Source organism: Penicillium vulpinum, assembly GCF_028829585.1.
Source record: "Penicillium vulpinum strain IBT 29486 chromosome Unknown utg000001l_segment0_segment0, whole genome shotgun sequence".
Taxonomy (NCBI): Eukaryota; Fungi; Ascomycota; class Eurotiomycetes; order Eurotiales; family Aspergillaceae; genus Penicillium; species Penicillium vulpinum.
This window is the reverse complement of record NW_026643241.1, coordinates 5,916,598-5,938,542: the sequence shown is the minus strand read 5'-3', so window position 1 is coordinate 5,938,542 and position 21,945 is coordinate 5,916,598. Positions and strand designations below refer to the sequence as shown.

The following is a 21,945-nucleotide window of genomic DNA, read 5'->3' as shown; positions in this document are numbered from 1 at the left end:
CCGGCCACTGAGAGGAGGCTAGCGGACTGAGACGTTCAGATTAACACCGAGCAATCATCTGGCCAATATCCTACATGGCGGGATGTGTATCGTGCCAAATGCCCCGGAGCCATATATCCCCACAAAGGACAATACTGCTGGCGAAATCCGACAGGAAAAAGTACTACAAGCCGAGAACACACCATATAAATGCCCCTAATTAAAACATACTCTGTAGAGCAAGGGGGAGACCTCAAGGCCTATAACTACGTCCCTGACAGTGTTTGTGAGCAGCTTTATACTAAGGAGAACCAGTGACTTAAAACAAAAGAAGAAAGCCTCCGGTAACCCTATAATTGGCTTAATGTATTCTCCGATCAATACTAACAATTTCTTCTCGGCCGGATTACCTTGAAAAAAACGAAGGTTCCAATCAGTCATCAAAGAGAGGAGAGATTGTAGAACTTCAGCCGTTATCAATCGTGCAATGATGGCGCTCTTTGTCTAGATCTTCGACCAGCGAAGAAGCACCGCAGCAGCAATGACTGGCAACACACTCACCAACTCTCCCAGTCCCGCAAATTCTGCAGGAATCCTCGCATTAACAAAAGCACCCGCAGCAAGAAGGACTGCAAAGGTGTTATATACGAAGCTCCATGTAAAATTGAACCTGATGCGGTTAACAGACTTCCGACTGGCGTTCATCATGGCGGGGATGCCAGCCAGAGAAGGCCGCATGAGAACCACATCCGCGGCGGATTGCGCGACATCAGTACCTTCGTTCATGTGGACACCGATCGTAGCTTGCGCGAGAGCAACGGCATCGTTCGTGCCGTCACCGCAAAAAACAACAACTGGTTCCTTGCCATCTGTGCCAGTACCGAGGAGCTTCTGGATGTAGTCCTTCTTGTCAACAGGTGAGCTTCGAGAACGCACATTATCGCCAGGAATGCCAAGCTTGGACGCTAAAATCTGAACAGCTCCGTCATCGTCGCCAGAAACCACATGTACCGAGATGCCACGCTTATGCAATGTCTCGATCGTCTCTACAGCATCAGGTCGAAGCTCATCTTCAAGGCCAAATACCGCATTTAGCGCATCATCGATTGTGAAGCAGAAGACAGTGTATCCTCGAGAAAGCATTGGTTGGACAAGTTCATGTTCTGATAAATTCAGCCAGCGAGAATTGCCTGCTCGAAGTCTCCGGCCACCCAAGGTGGTTTCAACACCTTTACCAGTAAGGCTCTTGGGCCCAGGAACAATCGAAGCCATAGCTCCGGCGTCCTTTAGGTGGGCAGCCACAGAAATTGAGACTGGGTGACGACTGTTTTCTATGAGGCCTAGAAGAAGCGGGAGTTGGTTTACATCGATGCAGACTTTCGCGACGACAGAAAGCTTTCCCCGAGTCAAGGTCCCAGTCTTATCAAATACGACGTGCGACATCTTATAGGCTAATTCAATAGCATCTGCTGACTTAAAGATAACACCTCTTTCCGCTGCGACTCCACTGGCAATCACAATGACCATAGGAACAGCCAATCCAATAGCGCAGGGGCAAGAGACAATAAGGACAGTAATAGCGTAGGTAATGGCTTGAATTGTAGCCTCAGATCCATCGTATCCACGAATAGTCATGCCCACTGCGATCCAAATGACGAATGTGATGATCGTCAATGCCACAACAACCGGCACGAAATAGGATGCGACCCGGTCTGCTAGATCCTGTATCTTTGGTCTCGACAGTTTGGCCTCATCGACCATCGCAGCAATAGCATTGATAGTGTTGTCACTAGGTAAACGGTTCAGTCGAACAGTCATAACCCCAGGTCCATTGATAGACCCAGCAATCACCACAGACTTGGGATATTTTTCCACCGGTCTAGATTCACCAGTGAGCATAGATTCGTCAACCTCGGACGACCCATTGAGGACAGTGCCGTCGGTGGGGATTTTGGTGTCAGGGAGAACTTTGAAGGTGTCGCCGTATTGAAGAAGTCGGGCGTCAATCTCCCGTTCCGTTCCGCTCTCTTTATCGACAAGAATAGCTTTCGACGGCTGAAGTGACCGGATAGAAATGGATTCAACAGCTTTCTGACGAGCGAGAGCGGCGATCCATCGACCAACCATGATCAAAGTGACCAAAAGAGTGCTTGTTTCAAAGAATTGACCCGTAGAAAGGGGTTTTCCTGCAATGAGGTACCCAAAGGAGACAACCGAGAAGATGTAAGCAGCACTGGTGCTCAAGACAATCAAAAGGTCCATTTCTATAACCCTCGAGAAAACAAGAGCTTTCAGGGCCTTGGGATAGAATGGCCCTGCTATGATAACTTGAACAATCGTGGCCAAGGCGAGGGAAGCCGAGGAATATGCTATCTCCCTCTCAAGAAGCGGAGCCCATGCCATGACTAGGACCGGGATCGTCAAAATGGCGGAAAAAAGGGTCATATATCCGACATGACGAACGTGCTTGCTGCCAGCCTCCAGGGAAGGATCACCGCGTGGAGGAGCAAGTTCAAATGGCTGACCCCAGGTCTTCTCAGTGAGGTCTCGAGCTCCCAGAATTTTTGGATCAAAAGCCACTCGCACGGTCTGCTTATCCACGGGTACCATGTCAATAACTCCCTCTGCCACTTTTGACTAATGAATTTTGATTGTTCGCCGGGAACAATAAGATTTAGGCTAGATCCCGGGTTCTGGACTCTTTCACACTTAAACCCAGTCGTTCGCTCCAGATGTTTCATGACTTCTTCCACCGAGCTAAGACGGAGATCGATGTTGAACTCAGCTCGTGAGAGAACTAGACTGGTTTTCAGGTCTTTGACAGCGGGGACAGTAACGAGCATTCGGTTGAGCTTCGTCTCGCAACCAGTGCAAGTCATGCCAAAAATGCTGAGAACGACATGCTCCTTGCCGGTACCCTGATTCTCTAAATCAGTGATGGCATCAATCGGGGATTTCTCAATCCTAAAACCAGAGTTGGGTGGAGTAGAGGAGCAGCAAGCATCGGCGCAAGAGCCTTGATAGTTGATCGGCTGCCTTTCTGTGCAGCAAGAGTCTGTGCAACTAGCTTTTGGAGCCTCGAAGATATCCTGCTCCGGTGGTTTATAGCAAGAGTCAGAGACGGCGTTAGAGGGCTCTTTAGTGATCGCTTTCTTAGCTCTTCTGCAACAAGATCCTGCAGAATCATTAGCGGGCGGCTCAGCAACGGGCTTGAACTTTCGACAGCACGATCCCGCATCAGTGCTCTTAGTGGCATTGTCTTTGATGCACTCGTCTCCGAGACAGCAAGATCCAGTGCAGTCAGGTTTGGGAGAGGATGTCTCGGCACAAGAGGTCTCCGAGCAGCAAGAACCGAGGCGTTCAGGTTGCGCAGCAAGCTGCTTCGCGGAAGTTTTGAAGGAGAAGCAAGACTTGGCACAGTTGTCCTCGACAGATGGACTCGTGGCCGGCGTGTCTTCTGAGCAGCAAGAACATGAGTACTTATTGTTCGTTGAGGCTTCTTTGACGGTATTTTTTCCCGTACAGCACTTTTCAGCGCAGTCACTCTTTAGGGGTTGTTCCCTGGCTGATGTGCCCTCAGAGGAACACGACTTGGAGCACTTGCTTTTGACAGGAGGCTCTTTGGCGGGTTTGTCCTTCGGAAGAAAAGAGACGCAAGCATCTGCAAACGGCTTATTGACAAACCTGGCACTTTTACCAGAGCTCCTCGGTAGGTGGGCACGGTTCCGCGCGGCCTGGTCCTTGACAACAGAGCCGTTGCTACTGGAGGAATCTAGCGAAGTGAGAAGAAGGGAACGAGCAGATGATTTCCTGTCTAGTGAGTGACGCTCGCGAATTTCACAACAGGTTTCCTGGCCAAGAGCAATGAGAGCACGGCAGATACATCCCAGGGCTTGCAACGTAGCTCCATAGCGGTCGAGGGCAGAGAGACTATGTTGGCTGCATGCTTTGTGGTCGGTAGCCTCACCACAAGCTGAGAGGAGTTAGCAACATTGAAAGAAATTATCAAAAAGGGGCTGCTCACTGTCTGGCTGACCGTTTAGACCCCCAGCGCTTGTCTCGCATTCCCGCATAGCCAAGCGGTCAAGGCAAGACATGTCGCAGCATGGGCCAACTTTGCCACGACAGCAGTCAGGCGCGTCAGTATCATTCTCAGTTCTGTTGCCCACGCATTCACCAGGAAAGCAGGAAATATTTGATTTCTCCTGGGTAGGCTCTCCATGAGTGGGGGCCGTAGTGTCGGGAGGCTTAGAGTCGTCGCCATTGCGTTGATAAGCCGTAGAACTGTTCGTCTCCACAGTTGCAGCCACGATTGGCGAGATATCAGTCTCAGGAACTGGAACCGGTGAGCCACAGCAGGAGTATCCCATTTTTCAGGTGATTTTCAGCTCTCAATTCAATTTGTGTAGGTTGAGGTGTAGATGGAGAAGAGTTTAGGAAGATTGTGGATACATTGTGGGGGTGGGGTACATGTATTTTTAGAGATATATGTTTATGTATGTACGGAGTAGTATGTTATGTATGTAGTACCTACGTAGCTACGACATATGTAGATGGATGTGAGCATAGATATGTAGCGTATTCAACATTTTACGTTCCCGTGGACTGGTGTTTGTATCTCTACGATTGGGGATATTTGGCAATGTCACTCTGATCACAGGTCAGGCGGTTGCTACTGAACTCTTAGTAGGACCCGGTGGACCGTGCTCAGTAAGATGTCCACTGTTTCCGATTTGATACCACTGTTATGTTTACATTCTTCATCTGACTTGCAAGGAGTGCTAGGTTAGAAACTTACTCTTTTTGTTTTTTTTTTCTAAGCTCTTGATTTGTTTTTTAACCATTACACCCCGATATAACACCAAAGTGCCATGGCTTCCGCTAAGTGCCCAAATATTCCTGTCGTGGACTTTGCTGGATGGAACACGGAGTCCAGTCGTCAGCGAATCGCGCAAGACATCGTTGCTGCTTGCAAAAAAGTGGGATTTGTATACATTGTCAATCACTCACTGCCAGAGTCGATGTTAGACGAGGCATTCAACTGGTCGAAGCTATTTTTCGAACTACCACAGGACGAGAAACTCAAAGCGCCCCATCCAGAGGGATGGGCGATTCACAGAGGGTACTCTTGGCCTGGGTTAGAGAAGGTGTCGCAGGTGATGAGTACGGGTGACGATCAGGAAAGGGCAGACAAACTGAGGGAGATTACAGACATCAAAGTGAGAGCCCGCTGTGTTTGTCCATAATCCCATACCTCCCAGTCGGCACCGAGTTTATCTATGTGTAATTTCGAGCTTCATTGACCTGATATAGGAAAGCTATGATATAGGAAGCGACGAGAACACCACGCAGCCTAATCAGTGGCTGCCAGAATGCAGTCTCCCCGGATTCCGTGACTTTATGCACCACTTCTACTGGGAGTGTTTCCGCATCGGAGGGGAAATTCTACAAGCGCTTGCTATTGGCTTGGAGCTAGATGAGAACCATCTGCTTCAGAAACACTCGGGTCATAATAACCAACTTCGCCTACTACACTATCCCCCTATTCCGGCAGAAGCAATTGAGACAGAGCGTGCAGCCAGATGCCCCGCACATACCGACTGGAGCTCGATCACCTTGCTGTTTCAAGATGATTGTGGTGGGTTGGAAGTCGAGGATGTTTCATCACCGGGGACTTTTGTCTCTGCAACGCCTATTAAGAATGCGATTGTGATGAATGTGGGGGATCTTTTGCAGAGGTGGAGTAATGGTTTGTCGCTTGGTATGCTCCTGGTCTGCTCTCGACCGCTGACTTATATAGATCTTCTGAGGTCTACCAGCCATCGAGTCACTCTGCCGCCTCTTCCAGATAGATTTGAAGGACAAGATCGTATGACCCGTAGACGATTCTCTATTCCGTATTTTATGGCACCGGATCCTGACTCGGTGATTGAATGTATTCCATATATCGGAGGTGTTGCAAAGTATGAGCCGATCACACAGGCCGGATACAACCAAATGAGGGCCTCTATGCACTATTGATATTAGTATCGACCATTGGCTTTTTTTTTTCTTGATCCGAAAATAATCCCATTGGTCACTTTTCCTCGATTTGTCCACAATTGAAGCCATTGTGCCCCTTCTAGCTTGGTTTGCGCTTTCCCCTCTCTTTCAAGTGTGGCACCTCAGCTCTACACGGTATTGCTGTCACTTCCAATGTATCTCTCATCTATCTTTTTCGGAGATCAAGTGCCTTTACCCAAAAAGTGACTCCATACTTGACCTTGGCGCCGATCACTCCACCTGACTAAGAGCCAATCTTGGCGCTCGCCGAAATGGATCAAAGTCGCGTCCCTCACCAGGACCCCGACCGCGTGGCCACCATGTACGGCGAACTCGGCAACAAATTGGTACGTGATCTATAAACTTATGATGCTCTTGGGGTTTCACAATCCCAACACCAACACCGACGGCGAAATAACAAAACAAGAAAAGCCCTGGAAACTCAGCCCGCTGACCAACACCTTACCCGCGATAGGTCCAACACGCGAAACGCACCCAATCCCTCGCCCACCTGCCTCCCTACCAAACTGAGATTGTACGCGCAGTAACTCGCGAAGTTCGCGATCTCGACCGCGATGTCACCCGCCTTTTAGAGCCCTTCGAGGGCGGGTTCAATCCCTCGGCTGACCCGGCCATTGCCTGTGCGCTACTCGTCGATCACCTGTGCATGCGCCGGAACAAGCGCTGCCTGCTTGCGTACCACCGTGTGCGCACAGAAAAGCTCGAGGAGCTGTGCTGGACGGGAGTAGATATCCTCGAGCAGCAGCAGCCGTCCGAAGACAGTGAGGCGGCTCAGCACACGGCTTTCGGGGCTAGCGGGCATAGTTCGCTGAGTCCCGAAGAGGAGGAGTACTTTCGCCAGTACGGGGATATGCTTGCTGCATATAAGGGCCAGTGGACAGACGTTGATTTGACAGGGACTCTGGAGCCGCCAAAGGATTTGTTTATTGACGTACGGGTGTTGAAGGATGCTGGAGAGATTCAGACAGAATATGGGTATGTTTTTTTGGTGAGGTTTTACATTGTTTGGGGATCTAGTGGCTAATTCAGGTTTAGTGTGATCAACTTGACCAAGAACAGTCAGCTTTATGTTCGTCAGGGTGATGTTGAACGGTTGATTGCTCAGGGTTTCCTGGAGCGGTTGACTTGAATGAGAGCCGGAACGACCTGGCCTTCAGGTTCTATATGAGTACAAGAAACTTGAATTGGCGTTGGCTATCTACAATGGTTTGTGAAGGGACCATGTACTTTGAGATACCCCGGCCGTTAGCGTGTCTAGACCTAATGGCCAAAATAATGATTTTTTTGCATTGCAATGGTGTGTGACACGAGTCTGGTTGTGCATGATTGCCGGTTTAATCAATGTTTTTTTTTTCTCTCATGTATTCTCCAGGGCTAGGTTCGCCTACAATCCAGATGCACTTGGACAATCACTTTGGAAATGCGAGGAAGAATTAAGCTAGAGACGTATGAAATATCCGGCAAATATCGGCAAATGAACCTAGAGCTCATTGGCTTATGCTGTATGGCGTTATGCAAGGAAGAACAGGGCTTATGCTCCTGCATAATGTCAATACCAATCATGCAACGTATGTATAGCACAGTGTCCGACTACGGAGCTGCAACTTGCTACACAATATATATGCGGTTTCAGAATTTGAGAATTAGTTCAGATTTAGTGCAATTGAAAAGACAGGCGTTGTAAGGAGAGCCCTAGAAAAGTACTCCGTAGAGGCTAGGTGTTTTATCCACATGGCTGTTTTCCCCTAGTCTTTCGCACGGACCACCTCACTTTATCTTCATCGGTATCAGTCCAGATGTGGTTTAGCTCGACTGTTAGCCCGGGAGATAAGGGAGGTTTAGTCAAAACCTTGGAAAACCCCGGTACTTTCAGATGAGCTTTTCTATCTTGTTTGTTGCTAATTCATATTTGTGTTGATAACTGCTTCTCTTATATACATATAAATCCACTGTCCTTCTGTGCAATGCTCATCTCGATTGCGTCATTTGTTTATCCGAACGGTCGCCCCATGCATTAGTGGCCCCGTTTTATCTTCCGAATTTCTTAACCTTTTCGGCTTCATCACTTGGTTGGACGGCAACTGCACGAAACACCATGGCGGTGCTGCAACCTCGTGGCCGTCGCGACTCTCGCGCATCAGCACTGTCACGCAATCTGATGTTTGACCGCGACATCCAGGGTAATGTCCCGTCAGAAACGCTGGTGGAACATGCAAATCTAGGCAGCCCGCCCGGTCCAATGGGAGCGGAATCATCCAGTTACAATGGAGCGACGATGAGGACGCCAACCCGTTCATTTTACCACCGGTCCTTCAACATCAATATGGGTGGGTCACTGCGCATGATGTACCGTTAGAGACACCGCGCGATTTTTTACTGACCATTCGACCTATAGCAGACCCGGCTCATTATGCCTCGGACGGCCTCCGTGACCAGACCGCAGAACTCGCTACCTATGGCCTTTCACTGAATAAAAAGTCCATTTTGAGGGACGGGGCTGGGTTACCCCCTAACCTTGATATATTCCACGCCAACCAAAATTCTTCAAGTTACTCCCAGGATGAAGCTACAAGCTCCCATAATGCCGAAGGGAACGCTTTGTTGGAACCGGGATATGCCTCTGTGGAGCCTACTTCGCCTTCAGGCCCTTCGGCCTTGACAGAGATGATTCGCCGTCCATTGCCGGATACGATGGAGGACCAGGTCACGCAACCAGGGACCGATGGTATCCCCTCACCCCCATCACCAAAGACCTATGAGGAGCCTGAACAAGACAATGAGCACACCTCGTTATTACCCAATTCACAATCCAAATCTACACAAAATTATGGAAGTTTAGGCGATGCCGAGAACCAAACAGCAGCTGTCGAACGGCCTCCAAACTTAATAACAAAAGGAATTTCATCTGCCACTCACTATACTCGGATTCTGTCAAACCCAAAGTCATGGGATAAGCGAGCCATATGGAAAGAGGCTGTGGTACATCCTGTCAGTCTGGTTCCTGCCGTATTGCTGGGACTACTTCTCAATATTCTCGATGCCTTATCCTATGGAATGATCTTATTCCCTCTGGGAGAGCCCTTGTTCTCTCATCTAGGAACTGATGGTATCTCAATGTTCTATGTTAGTACCATCATTTCCCAAGTGGTATTCTCCTGTGGAGGCTCGATCTTCAAAGGAGGAATAGGAAGTGAGATGATTGAAGTAGTACCGTTCTTCCACCAGATGGCTTTCACTATCATGAATTCAGTCGGCAAAGACAACCCGAAATCAGTGATTGCAACGACCATCCTAGCCTTCTCAGCCAGTTCGATTCTCACTGGCTTGGTATTTTTCTTAATGGGTGTCTGTGGATTGGGCTCGCTCATTGGATTCTTTCCCCGTCATATTCTCATTGGATGCATCGGTGGTGTGGGATACTTTCTGTTACAGACTGGATTGGAAGTCTCAGCCCGGCTTCCCGGGTCCTTTGAGTACAGTCTTCCCACAATCCAGAAACTTTTCCAGCTTGACACCTTCCCTCTTTGGATAATACCCCTGTTCCTTGCAATTGGGCTTCTTGTTCTCAAACGATTTGTTCGCTCAAACTTCCTTGTCGGTGGGTATTTCATTGCCGTTGCGGCAATATTCTACATTGTCGTTCTAAGTGCCAGGATTTCCATGGGTGCTCTGCGCCACAATGGATGGGTTTTTGATGCCCCAACTTCCAATGACCCGTGGTACCATTTCTATACTCTTTATGGTAAGTTGATTGGCTGCAATAATTTGGGGGTTGCCATGCTGATTCGTTGCAGATCTCTCGGCTGTCAATTGGACTGCCTTTAGTGAGACAATACCGGCCATGTTTGCTTTGACATTCTTTGGTGTACTTCATGTGCCTATTAACGTACCTGCTCTCGGCATATCCACCGGTGAAGACAATCTCAATGTCGACAGAGAGCTTGTGGCACATGGCGTAACAAATGCACTTTCAGGATTTGCAGGAAGCATTCAGGTATGTGACCGCTATTGATAGAGCTGTGATTAATGAGCTAACGAAAGCAGAACTATCTTGTTTATACAAACAGTCTTCTCTTCATTGCAAGTGGCGGATCATCTCGGTTGGCCGGTCTGATGTTGGCTGCAGCTACTGCAGGGATTATGGTCATTGGCCCAGTCATAATCGGTTATATTCCCATTATGGTTGTCGGTGCCTTGATTTTCTTGTTGGGTATTGAGCTTTTGCAAGAGGCATTGGTGGACACATGGGGAAAACTCACCCGACTTGAGTATTTAACCGTTGTCATTATCGTCGTTACGATGGGCGCTTGGGACTTCGTGGTTGGAATCTTCATTGGGATCATTTTGGCCTGCGTGAATTTTGTGGTCCAGACCTCTCGCAAATCCGCCATTCGAGCAACATTCTCGGGCGAAATTTCCGGGTCGACCGTCCGACGTCCCCCTATCCAACAGCAATTCCTACGCGAAGCTGGACAGCAAACCATGATCATCAAACTTGGTGGATATCTCTTCTTTGGAACCATCGTTAATGTTGAGAACACCATGCGTGGCCTGATTGAGGAGGAAGCTTTCAACCGGCGTCCCATTCGATTTCTTATTCTCGACTTTTCTCGGGTCTACGGACTTGACTTCTCAGCAGCAGAAGCATTCACCCGCATCAACCGTGTTCTCCGAAAGCGCAATGTACAGATAGCCATCTCCGGCTTGAATGTCGAAGGTGACGTAGGCAGGTCCCTACAAAACGTAGGACTCTTTGAGCCAGAGTCCGGCGTGCCCATCTTCGAAGACCTTAATTCGGCTCTTGAGTTCTGCGAGAACAACTACCTGAAAGTCTTCTATAGCCACCAAGAAGCACTCGCCACACCCACCGACCCAACTGCAGACTCCGAGCTCCTCCAAGTTCCCGCCTCAGTCCCCGTGCCCTCGGGACCCAAACCCACCACTCTAACCGACAACGTCGTCAGCTCGCCCCGCCGCCAGTACCTGCAGCGCGTAGCGACATCAACCATCCAAGCCCACGAAACAGCAATGATGGCCTCTCCCGCTTGGTCTGCCATGCGTCAACCGCTGCCACTGCTTCTCCAAACATTCCAAGGTCTCTCAACTGAAAATGAAGACTTTTGGTTTCCCGCCTGCTCCTACTTCTCGCGCGAATCTTACCCCGCTGGCACAGTTCTGTATCACGAAGGCGATGCCCCGCGCGCTTTCTACCTCCTCGAGTCTGGCATGCTGCGCTGTGGCTACGACCTCCCGCAGGGCCGCTACTTTGAGCTCATTGTCGCTGGTCGACCGTGCGGCGAATTGCCTTTCTTCAGTGATACGCGCCGCACGGCGACGGTCAAGGCTGAGCGTGATTGTGTGGCTTGGTATTTGACGGCGGTGCAGTGGAAGGCACTACAGGAACAGGAGCCGCGCATTGCTCGCGAGTTGTTGACTGTTAGCTTGAAGTTGACGACTGAGCGCATGGATAGTATCACCTCGTATGTTTTAACGATGGCAGCTTGATTCTCTTTTTTTGTTGGCTTGTTCGCTTTTTGCATCTAGCTTGGTGGTTATCTCAGCGAGTGTTGGGCCTCGTTTTTGATGTTAATATTTCCCGGTTCTTTGATTTACATATATTCATATATACTACATAGCAGCTGAATCATGCATGCATATCGACATTCTTCATGGTCGTTGCAGGTAGCAATACTTCGCCTCTAGCACCTGTTGGGTAAATTATCTCATTATAGGCTTATGGCTACCTATTTACATACCAGGTGGGCACATGTACATTTTGGCACGCAATTTTCAACTCTGAAGATCTTTTGGGGTCCTTCGATATGTAGAAAAAACCATCTAGCTTGCATCGATATAGCCAAAGCAAACTCGATATGGCATCGAAGACGTTGAAAACTTAAAAACTCCCACTTTCACAAATAGGGGGCACCGATGGCCGAGGCGTTTAGGTTGGCTCTGCATGATGATATAGAAAAGAAGGAGGAGTAAGAATTCGATATTCGCCTGGGGCTGTTGATAAACTATGTTGGTATACAGTGGAAAATGCTTGTTTCTGGAGCTCTATATAACCTCCCTTTTTGAAGACGTGGTGGGTGTAATCCTGCCGGGACGGCAGGTTTACTTAGGCCGCTACACCTAAGTGATTACATAAGATCATTTAACCAAACAGAACATCTGTTTGTCATTGCAGCGGCATATATATTATAAAACACATGGGTATATACTCCGTACAATATAGGTTGTAGTTTGCTCTTATTTGTTTCAAGTTTAGCGCTTCCAACCTTGGAAGTTATTTTCGGCAAACTCAACGTGCCCAATAAATGGTCTCTTTCAACTCCTGTCTGCAACACACTAGTGATGGATCATCCTCTCCACGTGATGGGGTGTACGGAGACTATTTGGGGTAAACGAAGTTACTGGTGCAATACTAGGCCCTAGACTCTGCTTGGGACCACATGGGTTGAACGGCGATATCACGTGACTTTCCACATTGGGATCTATGTATCAAATACATAGCAAAAACTTCGTACGCTCCCATCATAATTGAGATTGCGTGGAGAAAAAAAAAAGTTTAGCTCCTCTTTGATTAAGCGTGTCATCCTTAGTGCAGGGGCCATGCTAATCTTCTCTGTATATTTTCATTTGACCATATGCCCCGAAGGGCAAAATATCTACTCGTTCAGCTCATTATAACCTCACTTTTCGGCAGAATTAGACCGCCCAATATATACAAACAAAACCTCAAGAAAGGAAACAAACATACTACTCCGTATGTTGCACAGAGATCGGCATTTTTTATTTTCATACAAATAGAGTGATCATTGGCTAGAGTTACCAATGACTGTAAGATCAGAAGTTATAACTGGAAATTGGCATCTGGAAAATTATAAGCATAACCGTAGCAAACATGGCCTTTTGACTTTTGAAAGCTCTATACTCCGTAGGTTTGACTGCAATTCCGAGATAGGGTTGTATTTGAATATAAGACTATTGTGGTTATTTTGATAATAATTCATAAATTGTATAATAATTTTTTAAAAAAACTCAAATTGAGTCTCCAAAAGTGATAGATCAAAGTAGATAGATCAAACTAGACATGTATCTGAATTCCAATCTCCGCGTGCTACGGTGCACGTGATCCGGCGTTCCTGACACGCGTGGGCGCGTCCCTGATGGCCTCATTTTAGTTTTACACTTGGATGTGACTCCCTTGGAGATTTCCCAATCAACAATTCAGTCTTCAATCTCACACTATATCTACAACTTTGGTCATGACAACTGAAAATGAAGAGTCTAAGCTCTTCGAGCAGTGTTGCCTCTGTATCGTATGCTCCAAGGATCTCTCGAGGGAATCCGCAGAGCAGGTACGTGTTTTCCTGCCACTAGTATAGACTGACTGGACCACACTGACAAAATATAATCGCCTAGCTTGCAACTATCCTCGAGCAAAATGGCGGCGAGCCTCTGATTGTTGAACCCGGTGCCGAGGTCCCTGATGTGGCCAAATTCAGCCATTTGATCTCTACCACGATTGACTTCGAAGCCTACAATACTACCTGCGATGCACTGATCCCTGTGGTGAAGCCACAGTGGGTGAATAACTCATTGACAAAGCGAAAATTAGCAAATCCCCGCCAATACAGCCCAGATCCACGTCTGTTCATGAATGATGTGGTGGTTACCTGCGGCGACATACCCGAAGGAGACAAGGATGCAATAATAGGTGGTGTGGTAGCGAAAGGTGGATTGTACTCTCCAAGAGTTTCTCAGATGGTTACACACTTAGTGGACCTCACGGCCGATTCCGATAAGGCGCGCATTGTCCAGGCGAAAAAATTGAACGTGAAGATTGTACTACCACACTGGTGAGTTTCGTAGTACATTAGCCAGAGACCCTCATTGACTTAGAACAGGTTCGATGACTGCCTTAAACTTGGTCGACGAATCGACGAACGTCCATATACACTTCCAGATCCAGAGATCTTGCGCGTTGGTCCTGATACTCCAATCCGGTGGCAAGAGAATAAGGACTTGGTCGGCGCGTCTACAACAGATCCGTCTAAACTGCCCACGCCATTTAGTTTGGCACATCAACCAGACCAACGGAGTGTCTTTGAAGGGAAGTCTATTATGCTGTCTCCGGATCTTGGAATCGGCTCGCACTTGCAGGAATCAATTCAAGCTGTCCTCGAACAAGGCGGTGCCAAAATGACATCAAATATTGATGGGGCAGACATGTTAATTTGTCGTTACCGGGAAGGGTTTGCGTACCGCACAGCATCGCGACTGAACATAGACGTTGGGAATCTCGCATGGCTCTACCGCCTCATGACGTTCAACACATATACTTCACCCCTCAGGCGACTACTGCACTACCCGATCTCTCGCACTGGCATCCTTGGGTTTGAAACCTTGAAGATCAGTTTGTCCAACTATGTTGGCGAAGCAAGAATCTACTTGGAGAACTTGATCATAGCAGCAGGTGCAGAATGTACCAAAACATTAAAGCAAGAAAATACCCATCTTATTACAGCACATGGAACCAGTGAGAAATGCAATGCGGCGAAGGAATGGGGTCTTGAAGTTGTCAACCACCTGTGGCTGGAGGACAGTTATGCAAAATGGAAGCTACAGCCAGCCTCAAACCCGCGCTACAGCCACTTCCCTCTGCGAACCAATCTCGGAGAAGTCGCAGGCCAGACTCAGCTTGACCGCAATGTTTTGGAACAGGTCTTTTTCTCGTCCGGAGAGACTGTTGCTCATAGCCCACGCCGCGCAATGCAGAGCAAGGACCAAAATATGGTTTCAGTACAGCCCCCCGCTGAGAAGAAACGCAAGATAGATGAGGATACCGTGGAAACCTCGCACGGTACTCCGCAGGGCAATGGAAAATCGCGCCGACCTATTCAAACACCTGCACGAACTCGAATCATGTCTGAGGGCAAAGAAAACGAGACCCCGTCGTCGACCAGCAGCCGCAAGTCAAAAGATGCAGCGACTGCCCGACTCCATGAATATGCCCCGGATCTTGCCTTGTACGAAAAGGAAAAGAAACGCGTGGGCGGTGTTATTTACGGTGGCAGACGAAAATCAGACGAGGACCGGGTTCAGGGGAACAAGAAGCGTGCCTCACTTGAAGCCGAGGATGAGAGCGAAGGCGAGCAGGCTGTAGAGACCAAACGACAGAAAAAGTCTCGGCCACCAATTGCTATGCACTTACTGATTACTGGCTATCAGAGATGGGTAGGGAAGGGTAACGAAAAGAAAGAGGACGCAGACAAGGTTTGTTTCTACTGCAATTCTAAATGTGATTGGCCCAAGAGTCACTACTGACACTTTCACAGCGAGGCCTTCGAGATCTCGGTATAATGGTGGTCCAAGATGCCCGGCGGTGCACTCACTTGGCCGCACCGTCAATCTTGCGGACCACAAAATTCGTCAATGCACTCGCGTATGCGCCAATGATCGTTAGCACAGACTTCATCACCAGTTGTCTAAAGAAGGAGGAGCTGCTTGACCCCTCTGATTTCCCACTGGAGGATAAAGACGCCGAGAAGAAGTACAACTTTGACCTGTCTTCTGTCACAGCAAATGCAGAGAAAAACAAAAATAAAATGCTGCAGGGCTATCGCATCTATTGCGTCGAGGACATTCGAGGTGGATTTGATGCATTCAAGTCTATTGTTGAAACAAACGGAGGGGAGTGCATGCTATTCCGCGGTCGTCTAGCTATAACGAACCATTCCCGGCGGGAGGAGAGCGACGACGAGAGCGAAGCGGAAGACAACAATCCTGCTCGTAAGGATGTCTTTCTTCTTAGTAGTACCGGAGCTAATCACGGCCGAGTCTGGCCTCGATTCCGTCAACTGGCACTCGATATCAAGAAGACTCCACGAATTGTCCGAGTTGACTGGCTCCTGGACATGGCCATGTCGCAGGAGACACGCGCCGCCGACGAATACGAGTTGACTGAGGAGATGATCGAGAACACGAATGAGTAGAATCATACCAAGGTATTGAGTCCACGGCCCTCATCCATCTAGGGCTTTCAACCCAAGAACATGGATTCTGTGTATAAGTTTGGAGTACCGGTGACGTGATTTGACATATCATTTGACCTGCACATGAGAAGCGCTTTGTTTGCCACGAATAGCCACGACTTATCTCATAGAGAAATCCTAGCATCTCATCTTGAGCCTTCAAAAGAACTTAACACCCTCCTGGCCCTCACTACCAAAAATCTGCGCCCTGCCCCTCTTAACCAAGACATTTAGCGAGCGCAGCATGACATCAGTATCCATGCCATGGAACTCTATAGACGCGAATCAGCATAAACCGTAAACACTCCCACTCATAACCAAAGAGGGAATCTCACCCTGCGACATGGCCCCCTCTCCATGAATAAGCTCGTATACTGTTAGAACCGATCCCCTTTGTCCAGTTCCCTCAACCCACTCAAGCACCACATCTGCCCACTCCTCAGGCCTCCTCCACCAAATCCACGCAACAGATTTCGGCCCTTGCCCGGCACCATTCCCCAAGCCCCCTGAAGATGACGCGCCTCCAGCATCAGAGATCCACTCCGCTCGCCGTCCACCGCCGCCTTCCTCTTCGCTCTTGGTCATCCAGTCGATGACGGCGCGGGCCTCGTGCAGATCAAGGCGCTTGCGCAGGGCTGTATTGTGGAAGAGTGGGGTTTCAACAGCCTCGATTAGGGAGAGGCGGTATTGGCGGTGATGCCGGCACCAGGACTGAATCAGAGAGGACCATTTCTTGAGCTGCGCGTGGCGGGTTGTTGTGTTTGGTTGCGGGGTGAAGAAGGGGGGAAAGTTGTAGGTTGGCGGGAAGGGGAAAGGGGAAATTGATGACATATTGAAAGGAAGTAAAGAGCAATTAGCGAATCAAATAACCAAAATAGACGTAAAAAGTCACAGGTACAATGTCGAGACAAGAAGAGATAAAGAACATTGAAAGTTGAGAGAGACTCTAAGCTGTGGAGTACAAGGTGGGGCCCGGGGGATTTTCTCAATTTCGACTTCGACCTTTTCGATTTCTCTCTACTCTTCCCCTGGTCTGCTCTTCACAATGACCACCCAAAATCCACCTGCAAAGCGTATCAAGCGCGAAGAGTACCGTCGAAATGTACAGGCCCAGCAGGAATCCACTGATGGCTCCATCATTAAGATGCCGCAGAAGAAATTCTTCCGCCAGCGCGCGCATGCGAATCCCTTCTCTGATCACCGGCTAGAGTAGTATGTATCTTCTTTTGCCAATTCTACATATCATTTCCATTGGCATATCCATGTGCCCCTCGAGCTTCACTGGCGACAATTCCTACACATCCAATCAGGAACTGATAGCTAACTAATGCTCTAATAGTCCCGTCAGCCCCGCGCATATGGACTGGTCATCCCATTACCCTGCATTCGTGGATCCAGATACATCCAAAACGACCCTCAGCGGAGGGCGCAAGTTGACCAAGGAGGTCGAAGTCGTGGATATCGGATGCGGATTCGGCGGGTTGATGGTTGGCCTAGCGCCATTGATGCCAGATACCCTGATGGTCGGTAAGTACAGCGCATTAATATTCAAATATACACTTTGCACCCGCCCACATGAGCACCACAAAATTAACAATCTGTCACAGGCATGGAAATCCGCACCTCAGTGCTGGAATACCTCAGCTCTCGCATCCACGCCCTGCGCAGCCAACAACAACGCCTCAAGAACAAAGCCGCAAACCCATCATCAACCGAACCCAAAGATGCCTCCGCACAACCCGAAAGCACCGAATCAACTCCGGCACCCGTCCCAGCTAATGATGACGAAATCGGCACGGAGAAACTCTTCCCAGGAAACTTCGAAAACATCACCGCAATCCGCAGCAACACAATGAAGTTCCTCCCCAACTTCTTCGGCCACCACCAACTCTCCAAGATCTTCATTTGCTTCCCGGATCCTCACTTCAAGGCTCGTAAGCATAAGGCCCGTATCATCTCCGAGTCCCTGAACTCCGAGTATGCGTATGTCCTGCGGCCTGGCGGTCTGCTTTATACCATTACCGATGTTGAGGAGTATCACTACTGGGTCCTGCGGCATTTCCTGCATGGAGAGCAGCCGGAGGGTGGGGCGGCCCCTGCTGCGAGCAGTAAGGATCTGTTTGAACGGGTTTCTGATGAGGAGCTTGCTCTTGATCCTTGTGTACGGGTTATGAAGTACGAGACGGAGGAGTCGAAGAAAGTTACGAGGAATAAGGGAAACAAGTATGTCGCCGTTTTCAGGCGCAAGGCTGATCCTGAATGGCCTGCTTAAAAAGGGGGTTGAAGGAATTAGATATAATTAGAACGGAAAATACGGGAAGTTATTGGAATCATTTCAATGGTATGACGATAAGAGAGAGGTGTTTCGGGCGTTTCTTCCGGTTCTAAATGCATTTCCAATATGATACTCGCTGACAATCTTCGCTTGCTCACAATAACGAACCAACTCCCGAAATGAACCCCGACAAAAAAAGGGCTGTAGAAAAACATGCAGAGAAATCAAGTGATGCAACAATCAAACACCGACAACATGCGTGAATCTATCATAAGAGCAGTAATTTCGTTAACACATGGTGGGTAATACTCCGCAACTAAATGGTACAGAAATCTAGCACATTCCAGGCGCCTTAAGACGGATACCTTCACATCTCTCACAGATAGCCAGTTGAACTGGACCACCGATGATGCGGCCCTTGGCTGTTCGCTTGGGCTCGCCTTCACGAACGAAGAACCGACCCTCCGGACCAAAGCCATCGCCACACTCGTGACAATTGAAACAGCGCTCGTGCCACTGGCCGCCAATTGCAGAAATGACAACGTCGTCCATGACGTGCTGTTTACAGCCCAAACAACGTGGTGCGGTACGGCGCGAGTGGCAGTGGAGACACCATGCGAAGCCATCTTTCTCGACAAAGGGAGTTTGGGAATCGAAGGGCTATATTAAAGAGCAATAGTTAGTTGTCTTGCATGCGAAATCAGAAAGGAAATCCACACATACATCACCGCATTCTGCGCAGAAGAAGTGGCCGACATGCCATTCAGCACCACATGCCACTACCACTTCTCCTTCAATAGGGGTCTTGCAGCTCTTGCAACGGGGGCTGAACATCTCGTGGAAATCCAAGTGGCAGTAGAAACGTGGCACACAGGCCTCATGATCATTAGCTTCGGTTGCTAATCTTTCGGCTCTGCTAGACTCTGGTTCTTGATAGAAAGCCACACATTCCAGAGCTGTATGGCAGTGGAAACAGGTAAAGCACTCCGGGTGGAATCGACATCCGCCAGCAGTCACGATTTTTCCGGAAATGGAAAGTGTACATAGCTCACACCTTGCAGTAGGGACGCCAGATCGTATATAGGGCGAGTACCAACGGCTCTTCGAATCAGATCCCTGCTGTTTTGGGAAACCTGGTTTAGTTGGGCAGCTTCTCGTCGACTGGGGCACTGGTCTGGTCTGTTGCTTAGAAGGAGCTTCTATCTCGGAGATAGTGGGTACTTTGATGTCCGGGATATTGATGACGGGGATTGGGGGTGGCTCGGAGACTTCGATCGAGGGCGCTGAGACTTCAATGGTCGGTGGTGCTATTTCAATCACGGGTAGGGTTGGACGATCAGGTTTCGGCTGGTCACTTGGTTTCCAAGTTCGGTCGAAGCTCACGATTGGGCGTCCAACTCGATCACTGACGGCTGTAGGCATTGGTAACTTTTCACTGCGGTCTCCTCGCTTTTTGCTTGTAGCTGCGCGGATATCGTCACTGCGTCTTTCTCTTCCATCCTGGGTGGGAGTAAGTTCACGCTTTTGTTCGGGAGGAGGAGTTGGAGTAACAAGCTCATTTCTAGTGTAACCGGCGTTGTGTGACTGAGTAGAAGGAGGAGTAGCGCTTTCGTTTCGAGTATAGCCGGCATTTCGTGGCTGGGGGGGAGGGTTCTTGTTGATTTCAAACCGCGAGATCTTATCCATCAAAGGGCTGCTGTGAGCTCTATTTTGCAACCAAGGTAGCGGCCTAGGAACACGCCCCAGAGCGTTGCGCGGTTTGTTTTTCAAAGCTGACGAGTCCGACTTCGAAAAGTCTGGCTTTGCTTCGGGTTCCTTCTGAGTGTCAACGGGCTCTTCGTAAATTTGATCGTTAGGATTCCTGAAGATCCCTTTAGATGAATCACTACTGGCGGAGCGTGATTTGGGAGCAAGAGGCTGCTCGGGTTCCTCGTCAGGTAGTTTAAAGTTAACCTTGAGATTCTTCTTTGAGGGTCCAGCCAGAGATGATCGTTTGCGCGCTGACTCAGGGCTAGAGTTGACATCAGAGGAGACACTTGAGCCTGTTGACTGGCTGAATCTATTGGTCGAGGGATTATATTCTCGTGGAATATCTAGGACAGGGCTCTGGCTGCGCCTATCGGAATCGGGATTCTTGTATGGCGCATAAGGGTTTTTGAAAGCTTTACCAGGATTTTGATGCATCCAAACTAGCTCGGTGGCCTCGTCCTGGGCTGCTTGGTGAAGACCAACGTCATCCTGAATATCCATTTTCTGCAAGGCGTCTCGTAGTGCCCGTGCTTCTTCCTTTTCATGTCGTCGTTGACCGTTTTCACGATATGACAGAGATGGAGATACCGGAATTGGAATAGTGCGTGCATGAATTTGTGCTGGAAACACGTTCTTTCGGATCGAATGCGTGCGTGGCTCCTGAACTAAAGGACGACCCATTGCGCCGCCGCTGGGCACATGGGAATTCGCCCGGCGATGGGACATTGCGCTGCCTGAACGTGGGTGAACTTCAATTTCATCTTCGACTGGGGTGTGCATGGATAATGCCGATGATGCCCTTGGAGGAAGGCTATCAGGAATATCGCTTGTTGATGCGGCTGCTCTGCCTGGGTATGGACGAGATCCTGTTGGACGGACCGGACGATTTGACCGCAAGTCCTTCAAGTATGTTGCTGTTGACTCACATATCAGTCCCGAGCCGTTCAACACTAACGAGGCACTTACAAACTTGATCACTGGACATGAAGGATGGCCCAGGAGGTGAGACCTTCCTCTGACCAGTGGTATGCTTATGCATCATGGAATTTGCAATTTGCAAGGATCAAGGATATGAAGAGATATACGGATAAGTACAGGATAATGACGAGGGACCAAGAGAAACCAGGACGAACTAGGATGAGAAGAGTCTAGTTGCGATCTACGCCTGTCGGTCTGAGCTGGCTAGCGTCATTGGGCTGCTTCCCCTCCAAACAAACCCCTAGGGGCCCGTCGCGAGGCAACGGATGACTCATCATCTTTACATAATATACCGATAAGGGCTTGGCTCTATTTAACCCCAACAAGCCCTATATTGGACACAACGTAGGGGCATATTTAATAATAGGTATACTTGACAGAGATGTCAGCCCTATGGATATATCCATGGATATCTCTAATTAAGCTTAAGAAGCATCCATTGTTATTCTTTGACCCTTGGAAATAACTAAGAAAATTCCCCCACATCTGCCCAACTTGGACTCAACTTGGACTTGACTGGACTCCTCCGCATCGGCTTCTCGGCACAAGAGACCCCACAGCCAAGCAACGCTGACACCTCGAAGAATGACCTTCTTCGAGCGCAAAGTATAACATAGCTCTATACTGCCAGCTTCCTTCATTGGTCAAATATCGCCGAATCGAAATGATAAATGAGACCCCCGGACATCTTTCCTCTATATGAACAATGTTCCTTGGATTCGGCATGTAGTCCGATAGTCCGATAGTCCGATAGTCCGATGGCTCCAATGATTACCAACAATAAACTGATAGAAATCTAGTCCTTTTTTTGCTAGCGTGCTAACTTAAGTCTCCTGCTTCTTTTCACTACATATCTCCATG

The 21,945-nt window shown here is 48.9% G+C and overlaps 8 protein-coding genes across 8 annotated transcripts; 5 read left to right on the top strand and 3 right to left on the bottom strand.

The window, feature by feature from the left end:
- Positions 1 to 483: 483 nt before the first annotated feature.
- N7479_002128 (cation-transporting P-type ATPase PCA1) lies at positions 484 to 4,349 on the bottom strand (the record flags this gene model as incomplete). The annotated part of the gene is made up of 3 exons (XM_057249825.1): positions 484 to 2,616; positions 2,679 to 3,952; positions 4,004 to 4,349. The coding sequence occupies 3 exons, from the start codon at positions 4,347 to 4,349 to the stop codon at positions 484 to 486; spliced, it is 3,753 nt and encodes a 1,250-aa protein (XP_057114257.1).
- A 501-nt stretch (positions 4,350 to 4,850) lies between these two features.
- N7479_002127 (isopenicillin N synthase family dioxygenase) lies at positions 4,851 to 6,000 on the top strand (the record flags this gene model as incomplete). The annotated part of the gene is made up of 3 exons (XM_057249824.1): positions 4,851 to 5,198; positions 5,293 to 5,728; positions 5,780 to 6,000. The coding sequence occupies 3 exons, from the start codon at positions 4,851 to 4,853 to the stop codon at positions 5,998 to 6,000; spliced, it is 1,005 nt and encodes a 334-aa protein (XP_057114256.1).
- Positions 6,001 to 6,293: 293 nt separating this feature from the next.
- Positions 6,294 to 7,171, top strand: N7479_002126 (DNA replication protein PSF1; the record flags this gene model as incomplete). Its single annotated transcript, XM_057249823.1, has 3 exons — positions 6,294 to 6,368; positions 6,497 to 7,017; positions 7,078 to 7,171. 3 exons carry the CDS (start codon positions 6,294 to 6,296, stop codon positions 7,169 to 7,171), a joined length of 690 nt encoding a protein of 229 aa, XP_057114255.1.
- Positions 7,172 to 8,137: 966 nt separating this feature from the next.
- N7479_002125 (sulfate transporter family protein) lies at positions 8,138 to 11,547 on the top strand (the record flags this gene model as incomplete). Its single annotated transcript, XM_057249822.1, has 4 exons — positions 8,138 to 8,369; positions 8,438 to 9,784; positions 9,837 to 10,036; positions 10,087 to 11,547. 4 exons carry the CDS (start codon positions 8,138 to 8,140, stop codon positions 11,545 to 11,547), a joined length of 3,240 nt encoding a protein of 1,079 aa, XP_057114254.1.
- Positions 11,548 to 13,313: 1,766 nt separating this feature from the next.
- On the top strand, positions 13,314 to 16,043 carry N7479_002124 (uncharacterized protein; the record flags this gene model as incomplete). Its single annotated transcript, XM_057249821.1, has 4 exons — positions 13,314 to 13,406; positions 13,471 to 13,907; positions 13,956 to 15,324; positions 15,387 to 16,043. 4 exons carry the CDS (start codon positions 13,314 to 13,316, stop codon positions 16,041 to 16,043), a joined length of 2,556 nt encoding a protein of 851 aa, XP_057114253.1.
- Positions 16,044 to 16,241: 198 nt separating this feature from the next.
- N7479_002123 (ESCRT-II subunit protein VPS25) lies at positions 16,242 to 16,913 on the bottom strand (the record flags this gene model as incomplete). The annotated part of the gene is made up of 2 exons (XM_057249820.1): positions 16,242 to 16,354; positions 16,418 to 16,913. 2 exons carry the CDS (start codon positions 16,911 to 16,913, stop codon positions 16,242 to 16,244), a joined length of 609 nt encoding a protein of 202 aa, XP_057114252.1.
- Positions 16,914 to 17,127: 214 nt separating this feature from the next.
- On the top strand, positions 17,128 to 18,354 carry trm8 (tRNA (guanine46-N7)-methyltransferase; the record flags this gene model as incomplete). Its single annotated transcript, XM_057249819.1, has 3 exons — positions 17,128 to 17,294; positions 17,422 to 17,609; positions 17,690 to 18,354. The coding sequence occupies 3 exons, from the start codon at positions 17,128 to 17,130 to the stop codon at positions 18,352 to 18,354; spliced, it is 1,020 nt and encodes a 339-aa protein (XP_057114251.1).
- Positions 18,355 to 18,690: 336 nt separating this feature from the next.
- On the bottom strand, positions 18,691 to 21,148 carry N7479_002121 (LIM domain protein; the record flags this gene model as incomplete). The annotated part of the gene is made up of 3 exons (XM_057249818.1): positions 18,691 to 19,017; positions 19,081 to 21,020; positions 21,073 to 21,148. 3 exons carry the CDS (start codon positions 21,146 to 21,148, stop codon positions 18,691 to 18,693), a joined length of 2,343 nt encoding a protein of 780 aa, XP_057114250.1.
- Between the last annotated feature and the right edge of the window lie 797 nt (positions 21,149 to 21,945).